General features: G+C 40.7%; 1 protein-coding gene across 1 annotated transcript; it reads right to left on the bottom strand.

Moving 5' to 3' along the window:
• Positions 1 to 417: 417 nt before the first annotated feature.
• Positions 418 to 16,788, bottom strand: snx27a (sorting nexin 27a). The gene is made up of 13 exons (XM_053862594.1): positions 16,417 to 16,788; positions 12,134 to 12,359; positions 11,309 to 11,501; positions 11,163 to 11,227; positions 10,690 to 10,794; positions 10,530 to 10,608; positions 10,220 to 10,383; positions 9,710 to 9,799; positions 9,309 to 9,458; positions 7,823 to 7,951; positions 7,318 to 7,377; positions 5,572 to 5,620; positions 418 to 4,851 (listed from the first exon to the last, which is right to left on the bottom strand). Exons 1-13 carry the CDS (start codon positions 16,719 to 16,721, stop codon positions 4,781 to 4,783), a joined length of 1,686 nt encoding a protein of 561 aa, XP_053718569.1. The 5' UTR covers positions 16,722 to 16,788; the 3' UTR covers positions 418 to 4,780.
• Positions 16,789 to 25,824: the final 9,036 nt, after the last annotated feature.

Here is a 25,824-nt window from a genome sequence, read left to right as displayed (position 1 = left end):
ATCTATATACTGATATATTTAACAGAAGCTGCAAATTCTCCGTGATGGCTTTTAATTTGCTCCGCGGTTAAGGTAAAAAAAAAAAGATGACAGCAGGAAAATTATGGAGTTGAAGTAGAGCGTCTTTCGTGAATGAAACGGCGTCTCTGGGTGTCAGTACGGTCAAGGTCTGAAAGGTCTGGTAGCTGGCGAGTATGCAAATGGTGGCAGCCATGCCTAACACACTGTGTGCTACTGTTGCGTAACCTACGGAAACGTAAAGAGAATTCTGAGCAGGACTGTTCTTAACAACCACAATTACATCTTAAAAAAAAAAAAGGAATATTAACAGCGTAGAAGTGAGGCAGTTCTGAGGTCAGCTTAAGAGTAGCACTTCAAGGCACTTTATATGCAAATAAAGACGCAACATTGTTCCCAATATATAATTTTATTTAAAATTCTTGTACAATTTATATTTTTACACATTTTAAAACATCTTTCTCATATGGTTAGTAAACTTTATTTGTTTTAAGATATAAAACTCTCCATTTTGTAGTCTACTCCAGCATCAGGTGTTAATAACATTGAAACACACCAGATTGATCTTTTTTTTTTAGTTTGTGGTTAGACAGTAACACCATGTCCACACCAGTGTAGAACCAGCAACTGACATGAGTGTAGGACTTATCACCACCCTATGCCCAGAACAGGTTTGCTTGAATAAATCAGAGTATGAGAAATAATAGTGCATTTGATCCAACAGTTATTTTTTCATTTTAAACAGCTATATACAGGCTATGTTAAAGACACACACACACAAACAAGGCTTCCGTTTTCGACAAAAGTCCCCGAACAGTTCTAAAACAGCACTTAAAACCTGCCTTCATTTAGTCCAGGACAGGAACTGCTGCAGCCAAACAGCAGAAAACACTCAGTGTTTTAAAAGCATCGTTTCACTCTTAAACGGTGTCAGCTCCCGCAGAGGTGCTTTCAAACGTTTGAATCTGCTCCAAGGTCGGGACAAGGTTTGCATTTAAAGAATCCTCCCTTTTAACAGCTTCATTTTGAGTTCATATCCTGTAATGATGCTTAAATGGATGTTATTTCCCGAGGTCATGCACCACACACCTTTTCAAATAGTTTGAGAACTGCGTCTTCAGCTCAACAGCAAAATAAGGAACCAGGATAAAACTGAATGCCTCGGTGACATCAGAGCAGGACCGGTCACATTCCCTCGGAAAGCAGTTGGGGTTTATATGCCTTATAATTGCTCCTATAACTTTCCATGATCATAAACACTGATTATGCTCCTCAAAACGATCTTATCATTTTAAGAAATGGAGGTTATTTTTGAAGTCTGCTCCAATTTGCCTAGAAGGGAAGTATAAGCGAGGTTTCTGGCCTCTGGCTGCTGGTGAATCGGCTTCTCTTTGAGGACGGCCAGCACCAAGCCCATATGATGAAAGCATCGCGGCTCCAAAAAGGACTGAATCATCACAAACCTGACTGCAAACTCGGGAGTTGCAGGACTGACAACAATCTTACATCTGCCAGTGCAGAATATTTTAGATCATAGTAGAAATGGTAGCAGACTCCGTTGTTACTATAGCAACTGCATCGCTAAAGTGGCAGCTGTAAAACACAAACTGAGGTTTTAGGCCTTTCAATGATCCCAGCATCCAGAACGCAGCACTGACTGACAAACAATTATATAAAATTGTCCACCATACAAAAACATTCTTTTCAGCTCATTGGATTTTCAAACAGTGGTGTCGGACAGGTACCTCACGGACACGTGACGACAAGCGACAGACCGCACAGATGGTGACACGGAGTATAGAATGGCACCTGGTGATGACCAATGAAGACACATCAAGAATCGATTTTTGACAAAAGAAATCTGCTCTTCATCCCATTGACAGTAGCTCAGACCACAGACGACATCAAATGGTAAATAAAACACTGCTCTGAATGCATTACTGGGAGGCATCGGTGGGCTTACCGGATTTACTCAAACAGAGGGTTGCACTGAGCTAGCGGCAGCAACTTAGTGCTGCCACGGCAACCGCATCCCCCGTGATGATTGGCACCGACCCTGAAGAGGGGGCAATCTCACCTTGTCCACCGCAACACAAGGGAACGGGCTGCGGTTCTGCACCTCTGATTCTTATTCCATCCATCTTGAAATTGGCTATTAATTTGGACGTCAAATTGACCCTCCAGCAATCTTCACGTTCTCAATCCCTCCATCAGCTTCTCATGTGCTGCCTCGGTCGGGAATGTATTGCTATGGGAGGCTGTGTCACTGCAGCCTTCACCCGCGAGGCAGCGTCTGAAGGAGGGCAATGAACTGAATATACATGGTCGCGCATGTTTGCCCTGGTGTAAAAGTAACAGCCTTGAAGGCTTTTGTCAAAACAAAAATGTTTATAAGCTCCAAATAATAAGCAGAGCAAACAACTTCACATGTGTTTATTCTCTGTGTCAATCTTCAAAGCTCAAAATTTAGGTGCTTTTTTTTTTTTTTTTTAAATCCAGGACCTTCCACTTCAATAGAGACAACCACAATGATCTGCATTATCTCAACCACCATATTTGCTTTGTAGTCATGAAACATAAATTTAACCAATAACATGGTAGATCATTGACTTATATAGGTATGTGCAAAGGTTTTGTCTTTCTAACAGGGCACCCCCTAAAACCAATGATGTCTCCTGGATCTCCACTTGGCCACAATGATAACCTTGAAAAGAAGGCAAAACTCTAGCTCGCCCTAACCAACATTCCTCCCAACAATGTTCTACGATCAAACTTTTTTTTTGTCTCAGATGAGGTAAACCTCTGCTGACCGTTCTTGAGCTCCCTCACAATAATAGTTTGACTTCAGAACCTGCTGCTGTGGTTCTCCTCTCATACACGTGTTCCCCAGTCCCAAAAAGGGCTCAATAGAGGCTGGGATTCTTCGCACAGACCCTCAATGTTTGAATGAGTAATGGGCAATACAGGCTTGTCTGTAGTCATATCGACTTGATCATCCTGCTTGACCGTAGGTTTAAACCGGGGACACGAGTACTGGGGCTCATCACCATCACTAAGCAGCAGGAAACAATTGAAAGACATTGTATAAATCAGTCAGACCAACACAAAAAAGTGGCTCAGCACGCCGACTGCTGGAGCCACTCGTCTCCATCTGTTTGGCATCTCTTCATTTGCGTTCACACAGGCAGCACAGCGCACACTTGTCCGAGCAACATCACCACGAAATTGGGCGCACACAAACATACATTGAGACACTATGTGAAAACCTGACTTAAACAAAGGCATAACATAAACACAACATGCACCTCAGTAAGACTGTGAAACACTATTGTAACCAAAGTGAACCAATTGCAAAGTTATTACAACTTTATAGCAGTTTCATGAGTTGCTAGTGTTTCCACCGAGAAACAGAGCCCTTAGAGGGATAAACATAACTATTGCGTTAGTTTGCTTGCCAACATATCAACTTCCATTACAGAAAAATGTAAGGAATAAAACACCTGACTTTGCTTAGAGAAACATCTTGTCATGTGCATTCAACACAGAGATCCATAATACTGTTATATCATCTTGTCCACTCACAGACACGTCTCACAATGGACACAAATTAAAGTAATACTTAGCAGGTAGCTTTGTTAAGCCCTCGTGTGTGAGTGAGCTCGCTAGAATTTCGACCTTTGACTCCACCGCCCTCTGCTGTACGTTCAGGAAACTGCAACTGAGCAGGTGACTCGTTTACAAGGACTGGTGAGCAGCAGTGTGTATTAACGACAACATCATTGGAGTTCATATTTAACCTGAAAAGATTACTTTAAAAGCCTAGTGTCAAATTATATTACGTTTTAAAGGCTATAAGGCCAACTAATTAAAAGCAGTAATCCTTACTCCTGATTTCTACCCTTGATAAATAAAGCCCCGTAGCAATAATAGCTTGTTTTGACGTACACTGCTTTGTATCTGAATGACAAAGTAGAACTTTCAGTCCATGTAAACGCAGCTAAGCACTACGGTCAGTGAGCTTCAATGTACAGACTCATCCAGCATTTGTATTTTGAGTGTTTTGAGAGTGTATCCTCCAAGCTACGTGCCATGGCCTCACTTGCCTGAGCTTAATGTTCACATTAGTATTTAACGCTGCCATGACAAATTTACACTCACGTCATCTCGACCGAGAAGTGAACAGAGAAAACGGAGATCACATCGGGCAGCTCAACTCATATTAGATGAAGAAACAAATAATTACAGCTTTTATATTATCTATATATATATATATATATATATATATATATCAGAAAATGATCAATAAAAGCACACACAAGTAACCACATGATCTGTTTTCTGTTATCTACATTTGTGTTACCTGGGGTTTGTGGAACAGAAAGCCACGTTCATGTCCAGCGAGAGAAGCAACGCTTTCACTCTCAGCCCCTCCGGAGTCGGCTCCCCTCCTGACAAAGAATTGCCACTGTCTTGCCAGGAAGTCAGCTTCTAAGTCGAATGGCAACTCCTCGTCATGCCGTATGTGCTACATCTGATCACTTCTGCTTAGTTCCTTCACCACTTCACAGGAGGCGTGTGCATGGGAGGACAAACCACAGAGCTATGAGGGTTCATCAAACCACTATGACCTTTGTTTGTTAACTCCTTCCTCCATGGATATGACAGATGTATTGAAATTATGAGTCGTAAGGGCATGAAGTCTGTTGCTCTGGTTCAGATGAGAGGGGATTGGTGATGCCAGTTCGGTTGGTAAACACCAGTTTTACGATGTCACAATCTCTCCCCTTAGGTGGCGCCATGGTTTCTGCTGTGATTCCAGAGGAGGCAGGAACTCTGCAACAGTACAACACAGCAAAAGGTCAGAAGAAATCTGTTAATCTGTTGTTTGCCAAACAAATCTCTGTGCTGCTTATCAAACATCTCTGTTCAAAAGCATGTGTTGAGATCAATATTGTTTTCCATATTTACAAAGGCGAAATGAATGATGACGATAATAAAGCACTATGACTGACATGGTTACATTACTATTCATCGTTACGGAGTTACTATTATTCTTTGAACTTTGAAAATGTTGACCAGCACAAATGTTCAATCTTGTCTAGCAAATTAATATCAAGTTTCCATGCCTATAATATTGAAATGCAAGCATGACATGTTAAAATTGTATCATTTCTTAAGAGGGCACTTACATCTGAGATCATCTTTAACTCTCATTTTCAATATGTTAAAGTATAAAAAAATTGAAAACATTTTCTCGACAGCTGAAAGCAAAGTTCATTCATAGTTCATCACTGGTTTCGTGAAAAGCTGGAAAATGTTTTGAGGCACATTTTTACTTTTGTCTCTGACATGTGCAGATGAATATCTCTAAAATCACGAGTGACTTGTATAATATCGACAAGGCACAGGAATCACTCACGCACTTTATCAGCAACAACAATCCATCTTAGCTCGTGTTGAACAGGTAGGCCTTCATATTTTGCATTCCATGTGTGTTTCTTACAAATACGTACGTCAAAAACTCACATGCTTGTGCCATGTGTGGATTCTTACCGGTGCTGGCGCAGTTTTTGTTGTCTTTGTCAGATGCCTCATCCTCCACCTGGTCAATCAATGAAAGAGAAGTTAGAAAAGGTAATCTCAGTTTTATGCACAGTATTTGTTTATGCTAATATTTGTGAATACAACCTTATTAGTAGGCATTAAAGCATAACTCATCACTACCTAGGGTCAAGTAGTCACAACCCCCTGCGCATTAAAAACTCTTGATGAAGAGCCTCATTCTTTGATTTGATTTCTACCTATTTTACACAACAAACACAGGTAACTTAATATAACACTGTATTCCATGAAAACATTACAGCCCGCACTGAAGAAAGCAAAATAACTGCCAGTTTAAGGAGGGAACAAGCAGAGGTCATGAGTACGAAAAACAGCGTAGCAATGTACAAGAAGAGATTATATGACAAACACACACACAAGGCATTGCTGTATCGATCAGAACCCGGAAGAGCAGCCTCAGAGTATGGGGTGCCAATACTTTTTAGTATCGACCATTAGAGGTTTCTGTTGCGACATTTAACATTTGCAAGGATTTCTGACCATTTTTGTAATTTAAATTAAATTGTTATTATTCTATCAACTATACAGAGTTAAAGCACTTGGTGCCACTTCAATTTATTTTTTTTTATTTGTTATTTGTATATCTGTTATCATAAAATTGAAAAGAATGTTATTTATTTCCTTACTTAATTTTATTTAAAAAAAAAAGAAAACATCTGACGATATATATATCATTACATGCGTCCAAATATTTCGTTTTTCTTTTTTTCTTAATTTTTTTAAAATTACCACTAAATGATAAGATGCTATACTACTACATAATAAAATAATATTGATTATGAAGAAAAATAGAAGTTGGATTTGTATTTATTTGAATTTTAGAGGGTTTCTTTTCCACACAACTTACTTTCCATACACTTATTGATTTTATTTTGATTTCAATTTTATTCAAAATCGATTGAAAATAATTACTTTTGGTCACACTTTAGATTAGGGAACATAATATTACCATAAAGAAAGAATGTATTGGTACATATAGTAGCAGCATATCAGCCAGTAATTGAACATTCTTAAGTACTTGTGTGTCTTGTCTTGTCATGCCGGACTACATTTTACCCAGGAATGGTCACAAAAAGTTCCCTTCAAACAACATCATAATGACTGATTATTGACTCTAAAAATCAAGTTATTAGCTTATTAACAGTTAATATATGTTCCCCAATCTAAAGCGTAACCACGATTTTAATGGCAATAATAATAAATCAAATGAATGATTACACTTCGTCATTGTGTGGAACCCCTTGATAGAAACACCATGCAACGTAGCACCACTGGAAATGTAATGCCCCAATATGGAAGCTCCATTTCAAAGCTTAGCCTTTATTGATTGTCTGTATTTATTAAGTAAATGATGGGATATATAAATATATGGTCCAGATTTTCCTTTCCCACTGGCAAAACTACCTTACAGTGCATTCCCTTTTTTGTACCCATTAAAAATGCAACCAAAAAATATGCTAAACATTAGCAGCAGTAGCGTTGTAAATAACTGATCAAAATGTAGGTGGTGGCCACGATATGGCTGGTGCATATTTTTCAGAAAACAATTGAACACCTCAAAGACACAAGAAGTCCTCACAGAAGGTAAAGCTTCAAACTATTACAATGGTTGAGCCTGATTTACAATTTCAGGGTCGTGGTCTTCCTGAGAACGGAGAGGAAGGGAGGAGTCTTTACCTGTTTCCTCCACTTGAGCTCACAAAAGACCCGCTCAAAGCACTCGTGCATGTAGTTGAACTGGAAGAGAGAGCAGGAACAACTCACAGCTGAGACATTTCCACCCGACATCATAAACCAGGGTCTTTGTTATATAAAGGGGAGCAGTGTTTATATTTAATGGAATCCCCATGACCTTTGTGCGCCTGGAGCAGCAGCTAGCATATAAGAGCCTGACTTTAAACTGAGGTGTTTCAGGCAGTGACTAGAAATACACAGCATCAACACTGGCAGCGCTCTGATCTTTAACTTTCTATTTGATATACAAAGAATCCATCCAAAAATCATCTTCTAGGTGATGATAAACCTTTTTCTTCAGAATCACATAACATTCTTGAATAGAAAAGACAAAGCGAATCTAAGTTTACCATGTAATCCACAGTTTTTTTTTTGTTCTGGGGAATTGGTAGCATCTAAGTAAGTATTAAGTAAGTATTTGAATGACCAAACAGATGTGCTCACTCACATATGGAGTAAAGATCTTGACCCAGCGAGGCTTCTTCTCCCCCCTGGAATATTCAAAGCAGAACGCCATGCCTTCCTCGTCTGTGTCCCAGCGTTGCATCTCCGCCCACTCAAATGCTATTACTTGGTTCTGAAGAAAAGATGAATCATATCAGATATGTTCGTACACACCGAAATAAACTTAAAAATAATCTGTTTACTAAAGCAACACACTGTGATTCACTCCACTCAAAATATCAACATAAAGCAAATACTGTGAATACAGCACAACAGTGTCAGAGGCCTCATTGAACCAGATATTGACGGAACAAGTCACTTGTGTAAAGCGTGAACCACCACTTGGAAAAATAAAAAACGAGTGAGTACTTTCTTGTTGTGTTTTTTTGCCCCGTACAGAGATGTTTAACCCCTTCATTGGTAAACAGGTTTACTTAGATAACATAGCAGTACAGAGGAAGGGTGTGCTATGAATTCGTTTTTTGACTGTGTACAGTCGGTTTAAATGGGGACAAACAATAAAAATGTGTTGGATTTTTCCATCTTCTTAACATAACTCATAACAAAAAGCATTAGAAGCGAATTGCGATGAAAGTTTTCACTCTTGGCCATTTATTATTCAGTTTTTCTGCCAACTGATCTGCTCAGTGTGGTTGGACTTAAACAGAAAAAAAACTAAAGTGACACACAGGTTCAAACATGGAGAACAGCAGCACCCATGTCTGACTACAATGAAATTGTTTTCCAACTCATTTTCTAATGCATAAACCACTTTACTACTTGCGGTGCAACTGGCTCATTAACACTACTCGATATCTCACTTTCTTTTCCACCCTGGATTTGATCTTTCACTGGGAAGCCTGTATCGGTGTCAACATGTGGCAAGGCTAAACCAGTGAGAGTGACTCGGTGGTCGTTCCAACTAAAAGATGAGCCGTGACCCAAATCAAGAAATAAATTGAAATTACTTTCATGAAACATATCCTAAGGAAACAAAATAAGCATTTTCAATCTTAAACAAAACAGAATATAGTGTAGTTTAACAACAGTTTACTCTAAGAAAATCAGCTAAGTATTTTGCCCGAGTGCCTGCAACCCCCCCCTCACCCACAAATGGAGAATCAATACTTTAGGTGCAGGTCACCTTGTTTCAGTTGACATGTGCAGTCAAAAGTAACAAATCTGCAAGATATTGACTTGTTGGGTTGTTAGCCATATTGCACTTGAAACACAGACTCACATCAGGAGGAGTTCTTCTACTACAAAGACGTCATGATTAACCAGACCCTCTCTGCTTTTCATCACCCTCACATGCACTGCACACTTCATCGGTACATGCAAGCAGAGCTATAAAGAACAAACAAACTCTGATCCTTTACTGCAATGATATATGTATATCCTCACCAGCATCATAATAGGGGCATTGTTAAATAACAATATGAGGAATGCAGCGCGCACACATACACATGCACTCACTCACACATACATACCTCTAGTGTTCCGTCCTCGGTACAAGCATGCAGTTTGAAATGATGAATGCTGATTGCTGTGATGACGTGTCCCTTCCTCCTGGAGTCACAGGAGCAGTGGGGGAAAACCAGCTCATTGTAGCCTTCACAGGTGCGCAACAGGCTCAGGTACTGATGGGTAGATGAAAAGTTAAGACTCATCCAACACAGCACAACACAAACAAAACAAAAATCCACAATAAGATAAACCAATTTGTTCGATATAAATTTAATATCAACTACTGGATTCATCGTGAGTGAGTGAGTGTGTGATCACCATTTTCTATTTGCTCTCTAAATTGATGATGGTTTTCGTTGGCGGGAGGAAAAAAATGGCACTCTTCTAACCCCCACCCAAAACAAAGATGAGTCTGTGGACTAACCGTGTTCATCTTGCGCTGCTCTGCCAGTTTCTGCAGCTGGTAGGATTTGTCCTCTGTTTTTATGAATCCCTTCTTCACATCCTCCAATGCCTGAAAAGAAAGGAGGAGGGGCGGTGAGCTGGATCATTCATAGGGCCACCAAATTATGCGATTGTGTTTCAAAATTTTGAACCACTTTCTAACTTTGAAGCCTCAGAAATGGTCTGTGTAGTGGACACGGACTAAAATTGGCTGAATGTGTAGCGAACCCGGATTCTTCTTTTCACCCAACACCCACTGACGTCTCAGTTACACGATAGCTATGCTGATCCCAATGAGAACTTTGCAGACTGATGACACTGGCCTCAACATTGGAAATACATATCATCTTTAGAGGACACCAAACCATGCCTCATGTCTCTGCAGTACTGCTTAGGAAACGGCTTGCTTGCTAACTTAAATATGCATGGTAAACAACAACAAGAACACTGACTCTTCATTTCCACCGCGGGACGTTTCCAGGTCAAATACCTGGTGAAAACAGTAGTGCAGTGCTAGTGGGTTGTCTCGCAGCAACTCTTCCTCCTGAAGGCTGAATAACCATTTTCTTAGCGCCAAGCAGGTCCCGGGCACCGCTGATGTGTAGTTCTGCATGTAAAGCTTGTGTGGAAATTCATTCGGCGCCAGCTTCCGGACTGAAAAAGACAAAACCGAGGGATGATGATACTGAGCTGGAAGCGACATCTGTGCTCATATTACCGGTCATTGCTGAACCAAAGCATAATGACTGTGAAAGTGGCGACGAGAAGTAAAATTCAATGGCGATGGAGTGAGTTCTCACCGAACGAGTGGTTGATGACCTCGAACAGGGCGAAGTAGCTGGCCATAATGCTGTCCATTCCGACCTTTAATACCAACGCCTGGAGGAAGAGCGATGCTGGTGAGTCAGGCAACAGCAACAACAACACTGGACAGAGTGTGTGCAGGTTTAGGGTTTCTACCTGGTAGACCTGGTCAGTGGTGCTGTTCTTGCGAACCCTCACAGAGATGGTGGTCTTGTCAGGAAGAGCGACCCGGAGCTCTACATCAGTCAGACCGTTGTAGTTCTGAACAGTGATGTAACATAAGAAAAAGTATGAGTGACTCCTTCATTACTAAACTTTTAATAAGTCCCTCTGTTGTTGCTCAAGGTTAAATTGAGAAGTAAAAACAAAACCAAATAAAATAGAGTAAATAAATAATAAAGTTAATGCAACATTAATGGATTGGAAAAATATGTGAAATGACTTAAGAAAAAAATGATTCCTTTAACCTCGAACCATTTAGTGCAAACAGAAATCATTGATCACAGAATAATAAATTAGCTTTGTGAAAAAAGTCCTGGCGACTGACAAAAGCCTCTAGACAGAACATGTATCATATAGCCGTGAGGAGTTCTATAATGATGAAGTTATTGTTCTTGGGTGCACTGTACCTCATCTGACTCGGAGAGAAACTCTTGCATGATGTCACTCTCTCCAATTACTCTCACAGAACACACTACAAAAAGACAAAGAGAAAAATGTGGAGAATGAAAGGAAAGCATTTATACAACAAAATGAAGACAACAAGTGATTTTACCTCGCTCAAGATATTCCTCCAGGCCTCGACGACGACCATCCAGCTGCTGTTCCGAAAGAGAGAAAGGCCATTTTCCTGGAAGCTTTGGGAAATTAAAGTTGGAAAACTCCCTTTTCAAGTTCTGGTGGAGTATGGCAAATTCTCTGTAGCGCTTAGAGCACAGCTGTCTTCCTGACATGTACACATTGTATACCTAGAAACACAGAGAACAGGAAGAAACATGACAAGCTGTTGAATGCAAAATAACACGATGGGACGTCATGCGCAGTTGAGCAAGGTTGCTTGGAATTATCTCACATTATATATATATAGAGAAAAATAATCGATCCAAATAAATTTAAGATTATGTTTACAGGTTCAGTGTAACTATTCTGGTATCAAATTAGAAAAATGTGATTCATCAAGATTGATTTATTAATAATAATGTTTTTTTTTTATTGTTTTTTTATTCAAATCAACATTGCAGTGTGCTGGTAAAAGAATACGTTTTTTGAATCGTAAAGGCTGCAATTTGTGCCACAGAGCTGATGCAAGTTCACAAGACCATGGTTTCACAGGCGTCTTCGGTAGTGACAGCACCGCCCGATGACCATGCTGGTGCGATTCGACAACAGTTTTATCTGACACATCTAGCAGATTATCTGGACTAGGATTGTTTAACTCATACAGTCTGCATCCAGTGTTGAGCAAATTACTACTCTCTACTCTACTTTTTATTCCTGTTTTTGCTACCTTAAGAGTCCGACCATCCAGCAGGTTCAGAAAACATTGATAGATCAACTATGTATCTAAGACAAATGGACAGAAACTTTAAAAGGCACTTACCACAAACCTCTCTGAATGCTGCTCTACGTGTTTGTACGTAGGAACTGAAATAGGCACGGCCTGCTTGTCGCTGTAGTCGTAGTTTGGCTGGATGTCCTCCCCTCCTTCCAAGCCATCAGCCTCCTGCGGTGGAACTGAGAGCACAGCCAGGACCAGCTCCTTCTCCCCGGCACGGATCAGGTCCACGACCTGTTTATGTGTGGCGCCTTCTACACTCACGCCATTACTGGAGGGAAAGAGGAGCAAGAAGAGCTGTGAGACACAAGTGATCATGCCCTTCTACAATAGAAATCTCCACCTGGAAAAAAAAAATCCTATGTATACTATGTAAATGAATGGAACAATCATCTTAAGTTGTCATTTGTACAATAACAAAACATGTGCTTCAGCTGAACTACTCAATTGTTCTTTGTAGATTGTATTGTGAGTAGATCTACATGCACTGAATGTACTTGATCAAAACAGCAGTGTATTTGTGACCATATAGTCATACATGGAATATGGTGAATGATGAATATTCTAATCGCTTTTTGGACCAGTGACACACCTCCCTGCCAGGCCAGATGGTGCTGGCATCAGGTATCATTGCTAATCTTCCTATGAGAAACAGCAGGAGAGCGGAAAGAAGCTAGCATGCTGACGCCAGTTTGGCAAACGCACACCACCGAAACCTTTCCCTTACACACAGCTTACATTATAGAGAACACACCAAGACAGTAGGTAAATGAAGAAGTACAAATACAAGGAGGCTCAATCTGTAAGTGTGTGTATGTCAGCCATTGGCTGGATAATCAGCCATGTGAACAGACTGAATAAAACATCAATGTTTTTGATTCACTCTGATCAGCTGATTTGTTTAAAGCTGACAAGTGTAGTCTGCTATCAGTCTTGCTCAAAGACTGTATGCAAAGTACATTTGTACCACCGTCTTTCACCACTGTAGCCTGTTGAATCATAAATAGTTGGCTAGAAGACATTTGAGGCACAGACGTCTAATTGTCTTTCTCAAAACACATTGTTCAGCCCAGTCTGCGATAGCATCCAGATGAAAACACTGATACACATGAAGTGAAAAAGAAACAAAATCAAAAGTCTGATCATTGTCTTTTCAATCACCATTTTATCACTATTTATGTTTGTGACAAAGTAGTACTACAGTACATGAGGGATTATGATTTTTCAAAGATCTCCGCTGCTGAGATCCCAATAAACTAAAAATAAACTTAGCATCATCAATTCAGTTTCAATTACGTTTTAATCTGATACTGAATATTGAAATTACAAGATCAACAAATTAGAAATCATGCTGATACTAAATTTCAGAGCTACAAATATCGCATGCACGCTTTCTCATTTGAAGCCACCGTCTGACATACACAACCTCACCCCCAGTTAGAACTGACAGAACACAGTCTGTGACATTAAGAACATCTCATAAACTGTTTTTTGTGTGGAAGATGGACGCGCATTTATGGAAAATTGCACAGGGGGAACCTATTTGAAGAATGGGCAAAACAAGCACGACGGAGCTCCCAACAGCTCTGCCTCTCTCAACGAGAGAGCTCCAACCTGTGTGCAACGTCGTCACAACAGCAGTGACAGTTGCTGGTTGGAAGTGTACTGAAAACCACTGAAGACTTGAAAGTGGATGACTGCAGAGGAACAATTGCTCATGCTTAAACTGAGACAGCTGTGAATACACCGAGTGCCTCTTGTGTCACTCAACACACTGAAACAAAACTGCAGAAATTGCAGAAAGAGCAATCATGTATAGAAGTTTCATAAGCCAAAAAGTCACTAAAAACATGGCATTCTACATCAGAACCACTTGATAATGACGGTTGATGATCAGCCTGTGCCCGCAGAGTGCAGACGTGGAGTCTTAACTTCAGTATGAGCTAATGTATGAGGTGAACTGTGAAACTTGAAGAAAGAGTAGATCACAAAGGCTAGTTTTACAGCTTCAATAACTGGTTTAAGTTAATTTTGAAGGAGTAAATGTTGACTGTTGTTGGTGCACCGCATGACAAAGGATTAAAATATTTGTCATTTGTATTCTCACCTCAGTAAATGCAAGTTGATTTCTGTTTTATTTGCATACATTTTTTTGTTTATAACTACCACAAATCAAAATGGAACGAAATTTTGGGGAAAATGTTTAATAATGCCCATTATATTAATATATAGCTTAAATGAACAATGTCCCACAATTCCAAGGGTCCGAAATGTACCGTGCCAAGAGCATTCGGCATCTGGGTTAACTGCAGGCTCATCCTAAATAAAGAAGCCTCACTGCCACCAGACCTCATTTATTATTTAGCATATAAGTTAATGTTACTTTGCGCATGAACGTCAAGATCTAACACAAGGGAATATTCATAGTTTTCACTCCAGTGATGTTGGACTTTTTCAAATTATTAAAAAAAACATATAAATAAATTTTAAAAATGTCACCATTTTAAAGTTACAGACCACACTGCTCATCAGGCAGCTGCTTGATGATAAAACTGGTCAGGTCCTCTCGACGCTGGAATTTTTTTTTTTTTTTTTTTTGCCACAGACTTCTGCTTACATCAGCTGCTTTGAAGAGTTGACTTGAAATAACTTTCTCAAAGTCTCCTTCAGTACATTGAAGTTGAGTACCAAGCACGGTGACGCTCAGTGCAAAGTGTGTTTCGTAGTCTGCGGTGCTCAGCTTTGAAAAATGACACCATCCACTTTGATCCAGTTATTTCCATCCAAACTAGCTATAGCCTCATCCGTGGCTAAGCAGACTTGTGCCAACAGGACAAAATTCATTTGTTGTGAATTTAATGCAGGTTTTGTTTGAATACATGGAATATTTATTGTGCTTTTTCTTTAAACAAAAGGCCACTAAGAATATTTTTTTAAATGCAAGAATAATCAAATAAAAGTAACTCTTTGTAAAAAAAAAAAAAAAAGGCTATATACTATTAATGCAATATCTAAAAAATAAAGAAAAACTAAATGACCACACGTGATATTCCGTATTTGGCCGAACGCATCACTTTATTCAGCTTTGGTCACAACTTTTCATTTCTGTGCATCGCTAGTTTCGGCTATGTCATGACACACTACACTACACAGGGCGTGTTTTTGAAGAGAAAGGTCATCAAAACTTTATTCACGTTTGTAATGAGTAAGCAGCACTATCAGATCGCCACCAAATAACTAGCCATCTTTAGAAAAGCAAAACATTAACAGATGCATATGAATAAAGCAAGTTCTGAATTGGTTAATAAGTCACACGGTGTCCACTGACCCACGTCACATGATCCAGAGTCAGCTAAGTTTCAAATGAGGAAATAATGTTAAAGGATCAACAAGCATGGTTCCTTGTTTTCGTATCTGTCCTCCACTGTGACTGAAGTAAGAAAGTCAGTTTCTGTTCCCACAACTGCTGTCAGTGGACCAAGAATAGCACAAAATACCACAAATATGGTAATCTCCCATTTCTTTCTTTACATTTCGAAGCAACATCTGTCAGGTAACAATAAATAGTATCATGGTGTTAGTGATCGGAAACAGAGGAAGTTTAAATAAGACTCAGTTTCCTCGTTTCAGTATCATAAATCACTTTCTCTCTCTTTGGTTAAATGTGATGCAAGCTGACTGAGGCTGTCAGCACCACATAGTTCAACATCACAATGGAAACAAGACAAATGATTTGTCTGAATTTCCAACAACATCGTTCACTACAGCATCATTTGTATTACAAACAACCTCGGAATTCTATGTTTTTACAATCTTAGGTAGTAAATAACACCGGCAAACACCAACATGGAAAATCTCTAACGTCCAAATATTGGAAACATAGATCAGGCCATTGTTAAAGCATCACACCGAGATGTGACTCTTGACTGGAAAACAGAGTCGGTGCAGTGAAGGAGAAGTGTGGTAGGTCGCAGAGACGTATTACGAGCACAGAATTGTAAAAAAAAGGAGTGTTTTCTAACGGCTAAAATGACGTGGGCTACGCTGCTAACATGCTAAAGCTAATCAATATGCACAGCCAGTAGTGCTACTTATATAAGCTGTTTACGCAGAGACACAGCACCGAGCAACCACCTGGAATCGGAAGCCACAGACCCAAACTGTGGGCTTCAGCTGCCGAGAAGGAAAATCCAGACGGAGTTTGTCATGTGAGCGCATACTTTTGTTATCATAACAGACAAGTGACGCATACCGTGAAGACGGCTGGTAACTCGTGCTTCCAGCAGAGCCCGGAGCGAGACACGGGGAGAGACAAAAATCGAACTTACACCTCCAAGATGCGGTCTCCCTTCGCGATGCCAGCCCGGTCCGCCGCTCCTCCAGGCAGGACGGCGCTAACGTGCTGGAGCGGAGCGTACAGTTCCCCGTTGATGCTCCGCAGTTGCCCCCCTTCACTAACTTGGCCGCGCACATTGAACCCGTAGCCGGACTCGGACTTGACAATCCTCACCACCCGGGGACCGGACGTCACCATGGTGGCGACGTGGCCCGCGTTTGACAAACCGACAACCATGCCGTTTCGGAACGCCGAAGGAAGCACAGACTGACTGTCGTCGCCTCCAACATTCGCCATCTTCTCCGCAGGCCCTTCCTTCCTCCAGTCGGAGCCGTCTGGAGCTGATGCCCCGGCGCGTCATCTCCCGAAGCCCCGCCCATCGGTGACGTCGGTTCAGGAGGCGAGTCAGTCCAGAGAAGGCAGCTCACTCAACGCAGTGTCTACGTTGACCCGAGCGTTTCCAACATACACGGAACGAGAGGATTATTTAAAAAAAAATCACGGAAAAGTAGTAAAAGTACCGCCGAAATGGTTGAATTGCACTCACTGTACTTCAATAATTCCACATTAACTCGCAGTCTATGCGAAACAGCAGCAACAAAACCAAATAAGTGATCCGAACATTTAAAAAGTCAAATGTCTGAACCAGAATACTAGCTCACTTACTGCTTTTTATGTACTATTTAATTATTCTTATTAGTATTTTTAGTTCTTCTTGGACATGAAATGTAAACCGTTTTTCGTGCTGCAAAAAGGGCTTATTTGAAATGAGTATTCATCCTCAGGCCTTAATTCTTTGGATTCTTAGGTGTGCTGGCTCAACCAAACTGAGCAGGAGGACTTACATTAGCTCATCTCACATTTACCACAGAATTCACACCATCTAATCTGTCACCTGCAACGGTCTTGGAAACTGGAGAAGGGCCGCCGATTCCTATTTCCACGCATATCCTCCTAAGAAATACTTAATTTTTAAACTTAATACAGATTTATCAACGTCAATGTCCATTGTGATGTGCGTGTTTTTTTTTCTTCCGTTTTATTATTAATACATTATTTAAGAATTAGTCAAAGTGAACTTTTACAAAGAAAGAAAACCAAAATAATGAATGAGCATTTATTCCAATCCTGTCATACATTCAGAACGTGTTGCATGACAAGTTACATGACAATTTTATAACTGTAATATCTCATGGCTTCTTAGGTGATATATTGCATATTACTTCAGTTCATTTTATTCTGTCAATATTTCTTCTTACATGATACAGAGACTGAAAAGGATCATAGTTCTTATCATTTCTGTCCCTTATTCCCACATTCCCCATTTTTTGGATCAGTAGCTGTGTGTAACATTGTGTCTGTCCCTTTGTGTGTCTGTGTAGCATTTCTGCTTCTAAGCATGATCAGCACTGTTTGTCTCCTTCTTTGCCCTCTCCATTATATACGTCAGCTTGTTCTTATATTGTTCTTCTATATATTTATTTTTTGATCAAGTGGTTTCTTCTTACATACATTCTGTAAGCCTATAGTGATCCATGGCTTCTTGTGATATTTGTTTTTACACAATACTAGTGGGTATACAGTTCACAATATTTGTCAATAAGTGTAAAGGCATCATTTACTTTTTGATTTCCAGTCTTCCTTTTATAGCGGATTTCTAAAATAATGAGCAAACATCCACAAAAGCTTTTAAAATATTAGCATTAACTATATTATTAAAGCTAGATCAAATTATTGATGAAGTAAATACTACTCTACGTATGACTATATTAAACTGACTTTGCATAGCAACAATATCAAAGAAATGTATTCACCAAACTGTGACTTCAGTCAGTCTGTCCCACATGAAGTGTAGTTTCAGTCATTTACGTAGCAATTTATAATCTAAACATATAATAGCAATACAGTCAGCTGACCACGAGATGGTGGCGTTGCACTGCACAGATTCACAAGTCAATTTAACCAGCATTTCTCTCATCACTCGATTGAGTCGTGCCACACGAGTACTGTAGTTGCAGTGGAAGCAATGATGCAACTCAAGGTAAATGTAAAGTTGCTTATTACAATGAAAATCCACGAACTCAAATGTTGCGCTCTGTGTTTCATGCTATATTCCTTCATCCCTCAGCCACGACCCAAGAATGTTTATTCCAAGTTTGTTTTAGCTCTGGTTTGAAGATCACTCACTGCCACCTAACGCAGTTCCACAGAGGTGTCCGAAGTAACAACCGCACAGTGAAATGACTGTAGATGAGCTCTTGCAGGTTATTGAAGAGCTTCTGAGCTCAATGCTCGTCTTCCACTGCCGCCACCGACCCATCAATAAACTTGCCAATAATCTTGGAGCGGACCTCAGAGGTGCCGAGTGGCTCATAAAGTGTAAATGATGGCCCAATAACTGCGCGGTGCCAGGCTTTATGTCTGGTCCTTTCAGAGGCTCAGTGGTCAGATGATTCATCAGTCCATCGACCACTGTCTTTCAGTCGCTCAAGACTACGGACTGTTATGGGATTAGGCTGTAGGGGCCCAAAGAATGGAGGAATTAACTACAACTTCAGTTAACATTTGTGCGTTCACACGCGTGTGTTTCAGTGGTTTACCATCAGGAGCCCCGGTCTTTGTCTCATGTCTCCAACTCCTCAATTTCAATCCCAAGGTCCCTGTTGTCTGTTGATACGGACGCCGCCAGTGCAGAATGGCTCTTTTCATAGTCCATGTCATCCATTCTTATGGGCCATTAGGCTCCACTGCGCCTCCCAGTTGGTACCGCATAGGCCATAATCACCCCATTCTATGGTACATGACTGCTAGTTTATTTGTTTTGGCCCAAAACTTTATTTAAACAGTGAAAACATTTCAGAAATCCATCAGATTGTTGCTCCCAGTCACAGCTCTGCGGCTGATGCGCTTGTTCAAAGGCTAAACTTTCTTTGTTTTCAGACCCAGACCCTCATTCGCCAGTGAAGTACTTGATCCTGTAGTTTCAAGGTAACAGAATCACTCAAAGACTCCAAACTCAGTTAATGGTGCCCAATTCACATTTCCATATTTTCCTTTTACCATCTTGTTTGATTTTCCCTTCCGATAATCAAAGTCCTCGGCGCATGACCCAGATTCAGATAGCGGAAACAGCAACACCCACTGTGCTCATCAAACAAGCGAGGTTTTCCACCGCCGACGTTGGAGTGAAGCTTCAGAACGTTTCCGTGTTGGGAATAGAAACACCAGCGTGGATAAGAAGAGCTGATGCAGAGAGGATGAGCTGCAGTGTTTGTGTGGAAGATGCTCCACAGGTTCACGAGTCGCAGTCGATGACAATTTTTTTGAACGACTATGTCAGTTTCCACTGACTCCCTCACTCCGAATCTCATCAGTTGGAGTTACAGTGGCAGCTTCGGGCCACATCCGGCGTCTTTTTTGACGAACTCTGGTGCTCACCGTGCTCTGAAGCAGGGAGCCACCTAGTGGACATCATGAACCGATCATTCATCTTCTGCATCCCTCTCGATGATGTCATCAATGGCATGACTCAAGCATCTTCCCATCATCAGATGCATGCAGGGTTTATCAGGGTCTTGATGTTCCGGGGGACGGAGGTGAGATGAGATCTGAGGCCGCGGCTAACGTGTGATAGCATCAAAAGCCAGTAATGAGCTCTGCTAACCATGTTTAAGGAGCACCATTAGGAAAAAGAACAGCATGATTATCTTGGATGATGGATTTGTGCTATCGTGAGGTAGCAGAGCGAGGAGAAGGAGGAAGTGAGAACACATGAAGATGGAAGTCCAGCCCTCGCCAGTATGATCTTGTGACTCAAACTCAAATCCACAGCTCAGTACCTTGTCATAAAAGGTCCGGAGCCTGAGGTCCGGCATCAAGACCTCCACTAGAACTTTCAGGTTGAGTTCATACATGTCTAATCTCATATTATTTGGTTAACACTAACTCAGTTTTCACTTGATCCATGACGACTGACCATGGACCTGCCCATGCAATGATGATGCCTTGTCACCCCACTGTGACCCAAGGAAAATGTTGACCCAGTTCAGGACCTACATCATGAACTTATACCTTCAAACACACCGGCATTAGAACGGCTGGACTTCAGGACAGAGCTGAGACATGAAGAAGAGATGCAGACTTCAGCTCAGATGTCACGGTGGAGCTCAGACACCAGGGGTATTGTGAACTATGAATGAGTCCCAGGGGAATTCTCCCTCGCATCGCGAGACGCTCTCTGGAAGCATAAGGCTTCCCTCTTCACAGGAACATGAGAGACGTTCCACGTGCCACTCTTCTCCTTCCTCCCTCTCTTCTCTTAATTATTCTCTGACCGTAATCGCTGTTAATGGATTGTCTCCTGTCCGTCTTCACCGCTGGCCATCTTACTTCTCTTTCCCCCAGTTTAATGCCAACCAGACGGTTGCCGTGGTAACCAGCCACTAACCTGATTCAGTTATCAGTTTTCACTGTGGATATGGAATTGAAAAAAGAAAAAAAAAACTTGACGGAACGAGTCACTTTGAAGGCGAAAGATGGGAATGTGGAGGCTCATAAATATGGAGGACAATTAGAACTTCATAGACCATCCAGTGTTTGAAGCCATTTTTTTATTTACTCCCCATTTTGTCCCTGTTGCTCCCCTCCCTCAGCCGTGATGTAGTTACTCAGCACGTTATTTATAGCTTCAGCTAAAAGCCCTGCATGAACTTCACCAGTCTGTTTCAATATTCAACTAAAAAAACATTACAGATGAGACCACCAGTCAGTTTAAATCCCACATGCAGAAGCTCTTCAACCAGCACTGTTCTCCTGCTGACACTTTATAATTCATGTTCTCATACATTTCAAACCGATTGTACAGTAACATTACTATTTTTCCCTCCATTCCAGGGTTTCACTGTTTCAAGAGGAGACATGGTCTGCAGTCTGGAATCAGAATCTCTTCATCGTTGCCAAGTGGTCACGTAAGATCTGGCTGTTTGGGGATCTCTATAGTGCCACACTATGTTGCAGGGTACATTCGTGTTTTTTTTTTTCATCATCTGTAGAATTCTGAATAAGGTAATTCCTGACATCCTTTCTTAACTCTTGACAGCAGAGCCTTGAATGGAACCAATGGGTGGTGTCCACCATTAATGAGATTTGTGGTTATGATTTTACTCACATCTGCAGAGATCAAGAAAGGTGACTCAAAAAGTTCGAAAATAACTGCGAGAAATACTTGGTCAGTAACTGGACTGTGTTAACCAAGTGACACTTTAGATAGGGGATCATATATTCCCATAAATAAACCACTTATATCAGACCTGGGCAAAGTGCGGCCCGGGGGCCATATGCGGCCCCTTGACTGTGTCTTTGTGGCCCTCTTATAACTTATAGTTATATAACTTATAACTCATAATTTTTTAATCCTGGGTCCGTTTTAGCCAGTCATTTTTGTTTCTTTTTTTGTTCGTTATTAGTATTTCCCTCAAAAATTGTCGAAAGAAAATTAAAAAGATATTTTGAAATAAATTGCCTTTTCATCTTCAATGTTTGGTGCATATTTTTGTTGATTTCTATTAAAATATATATATATTTTTTTTAATAGGTTTCATGCCATATTTACACTTCTTAATATCCTTGCTTCCATTTAATCTTTTATGGTTCATTTCCTTACGATTTTTTCGTCATGTACCAAAGTCATCGCCGCCTTTCATGGGGCATGATGGCCCCTTACAATAGTTACAGTTTATAATGTGGCCCTTTAGGAAATTTAACTGCCCACCTCTGACTTATATGTATGTGTATTAGCAGCATAGGAGTCTGTACTTATTAGCCTTTTGCTAAGCCTGACTTCATTTTTACCCAGAAAAGTTCAGTCTAAACAGCATCATAATAATATTGATTATCAACCGTAAATAAACAAGTAATTCATTTTTTGATAGTTTAGAAGTGCTCCTGTCTAGATGGGTCTCATTTTGACCACAAATGTGTCTGTGTTCTCACACTGATGCACAAGACACGTGGCAGCTAGGATGATAACAACAACAACAAACATGGAGGAATCCCTGAACAAAAGCAAACAACAGCATCTGTTTGCTTTTATTCAGGGAGGTTTTTCACTACACAATGGCCAGGGTTTCCACTACTCTGAATGTACTTGAAATTCTTATACAATTGAAATTCTTATACAAATATTTTCACGACATTAAAAGAGCCTTAGTTGAAATAAGGTAATATTAAAACGATTGATTTATTGTGCTATTGTCAAACTGATGCAAAATATTTTGTCGTTTGAATGTATGTATGTATATGTATATATATAATATATAATCCTGCAGCGGCTTTCTCCCACTCGTCTTTATGTCGTCGGGGGTTTACTCTGATGCTGCTTTATGATTCTGTTTGATGATACGATGAAATATTCACCATCCAAAGATCATCGCGTGCGCTGGTTTCTTGTGCAGGAAAGTTGTCGGAATGTGTGTGTGTGTGTGTGTGTGTGTGATAGAAAGAAAGAGAGCCGTAAGGGAAACATTCACTTGACAGTTTCCACTTGACAGTTGCTCAACACCACTCGATGCAACTCACCTGAGGCGGAGACGTCCTTCACCGCCATCTGTCCGTCTTTCGTCACTAATTAATTCGTCCTTGGACGGAAGTGAACGTGAAGTGCTTCAGGGGGAGAGATTTTCACAGATGCTCAGCAAGACAGTGAAACGTCTTCAGAAGTGGGCACTGGAACTTCCACAGAGCAGAGAATTTGATGTCTTTTTAATATACTAATTTGCGTCTCTCAGTTTTCAGCCTTGACTTACACCACTCATGGTTCCACAGACATACCATGTTGCAAGTTTCTCAGCCTTCTTATTTTCTTTTTAATAGGATTTGATTCCAGGCAGACACGTTCAAGAGTCTGGTGAGTGAAGGAAGCTTGGTCAAGCTGGGGAAGGTCTGAGAAGGTGATCGGTTGCAGCCTGCCACCTCTTCAGGACCCAGAGACGTGCAGGTCGGATCAGAGCCTCTTCTCATCCTGGACATGGACTGTTTGTTCCTCTTCCCTCTGGCAGGAGGCTACGGTCCATCCAGACCAGAACCTCCCGTCACAGGAACAGCTTCTTCCCCTTCGTCAGACTGTTGAATTCGTGAACAGCCTTAGTTGTTTATTTTATTGTATTTTATTTTATTTTCAAAACACTTTCCTAGTTGGTAATAAATAAATAAATAAATTAGATTCTGATTCTGATTCTGTCATGGTCGACTCGAGCCAAAGCTCACGTGCTTCTGCAGTCACCCGTGGGCACCAACTCAGAGGACCTCCACTTAAAGAAAATGCGTATTTTCAAGTCAAATAAGTGTGTTCATAGATTTGTTATTAACATTATTTTGATGCAAATTATTTAAAGTCTTTTTGGCATTGGGCTAAAATCCTAAAAAGAAAAAAAACCATGATATGATTAAACAAATAGCATGGTACATTATTTTTTTTCCAATCTTGACTCGCCCTCCCCTCAATCTGAAAACAAAAAAAAAAAAAACTGGAGTCCCAGCATGTGTTACAGAACTGAAAGTCTCCTGCATCCTGTATGTTTTTCATCCTCTATGGGTGGGTCCTTAATCTGGAACCCATATTTACAGCATTTTGTTGACATAGTTACTATTCGAGTGGTACTGTGGTTTAGCACCCCAAATAAATGTTCTTGCTTCATAAAAACAGTTCGCTACAAGAGGATTTTACTCACTTTCAAATATGGGACGTTGCAAATAACAATCCTCCGGGGTGACAATTTGATTCACCCTGAACTAATGATGAATAAAATGTCTCCACCAAAATCTCCTCCACCAAATTTGAGGACATCCCTTTGAATCTCCACGAATACAGCCAAAAACAACTGAATTGGATTATCTTCTGATTGTTTTTGTTCGGTAATTTTATTTGGAAGTTGTTATGATTCAAATACATAATGGAACCTTCTGTTATTATTATTACTTTTGCATTCAGCCAATCGTTTTTAAGAGTAAAATGTAATCTGAGAATTCCAGTAGCACCTGCTGAACAGCAAGTTGATAAGTACTTAACAACTTGATAAGTTGTGAAAACTTGCAATGCAAATAGTGAACACATCTTGTTGAGTGTAGCCAGTTCATGGTTTTTAATGTGTACTGCAGTCCAGCGCGGGTCTGAGACGAAGCACCACCCTCAACATGAACTGGACAGCTCCCACTTGAGGTCTGAAGGCTTAGGATCGACGAAGGATGACAAGGATTCTGCCTGGGTGGAAGAAAAACATGTTTGCTTCCCCTGATTCCAATTGGGAGACACTGAGCTGCCGATTAATGATTTATCTGATGTTTCTGTCAGAGCAGTCGGGTGGAGACTTTCACCTGCTTTAATGTGACGCTGGGTGACTCCGTAACGCCTGTGTAATGGGTTTCATGTTCTCATGTTCCGGCTTTCTGTCACTATAGCAACACTAAGCTTTTGAAGCAGAAACCTGTATTGAAGAGGCCTGTTGGTTGGGTTACAGTGGAGTGAGTGATGACACGTGAATGATGTCTTGCTCTTTCCAATCCATTGAAATTCTTGAAGGTCATTTCAGGACACGGGTCTCAAACTGATCCACACAGGGGCTGCAGCGGGGGTGAGTTTTTGTTCCAACCAAACAAACCCACTCAGTTTAACCAAACAGGGGGCAGCTGAAACAAGCAGCACCAGACTGACAACCAACTTATTACACTCTTCATATATCCGACTGGTGAGAAGGTGATTGGCTGGGACAAAAACCTGCAGCCCCTTTGTGGATCAGTTTGAGTCCCCTTTTTTAGGACGTTTAAGGGTGGTTTCATCATCGAGAAGGTTTTAGTCAGTGATGTACAGATCCAGAAATGATCAACGAATAGTCTGGTGATCTTCAGTAACTTGGGAAAAATCAGCGTCTTTCCTGCTGACTTGATCCCGGCTGCACTTTGTCTTGGGAAAGAGCGCAGTGGACTGGGACTCTTGATGACCGGAGTCAAGCCCGCACCAAAACAGAAGCCGATTTCAAAGTAAAAACCACAGAAATATACCTTATCGTTTGAGAAAATCCAACTCATTGGTCCCGTGGAAGACACCCAGGAAGTTAGAACTGATGTGTTTTTGTCTTTTTTAGGCTGATAAACACCTTTTATTGACAGACAGATTTGCTTAAATGAATAATGCTGCCTTCTACAGTAACTGTTTTCACTGCTGTGATCTTGCAGCTGTAGCATGAGGAGACCTGAGGAAAGAAGGAAAGGAAGAGGAAAGATGCAGATTTTTCCCAAGTTACTGAAGATCACCAGACTATTCATTGATCATTTCTGGATCTGTACATCACTGACTAAAACCTTCTCGATTGTCAGTAATCTTGCTCACTTTGTTCAACGTGTTGTG

Source organism: Synchiropus splendidus, chromosome 4 (assembly GCF_027744825.2).
Source record: "Synchiropus splendidus isolate RoL2022-P1 chromosome 4, RoL_Sspl_1.0, whole genome shotgun sequence".
NCBI lineage: Eukaryota > Metazoa > Chordata > Actinopteri > Syngnathiformes > Callionymidae > Synchiropus > Synchiropus splendidus.
Note: the sequence above shows the minus strand (reverse complement) of the source record. Positions and strands in the feature narration are given on the sequence as shown.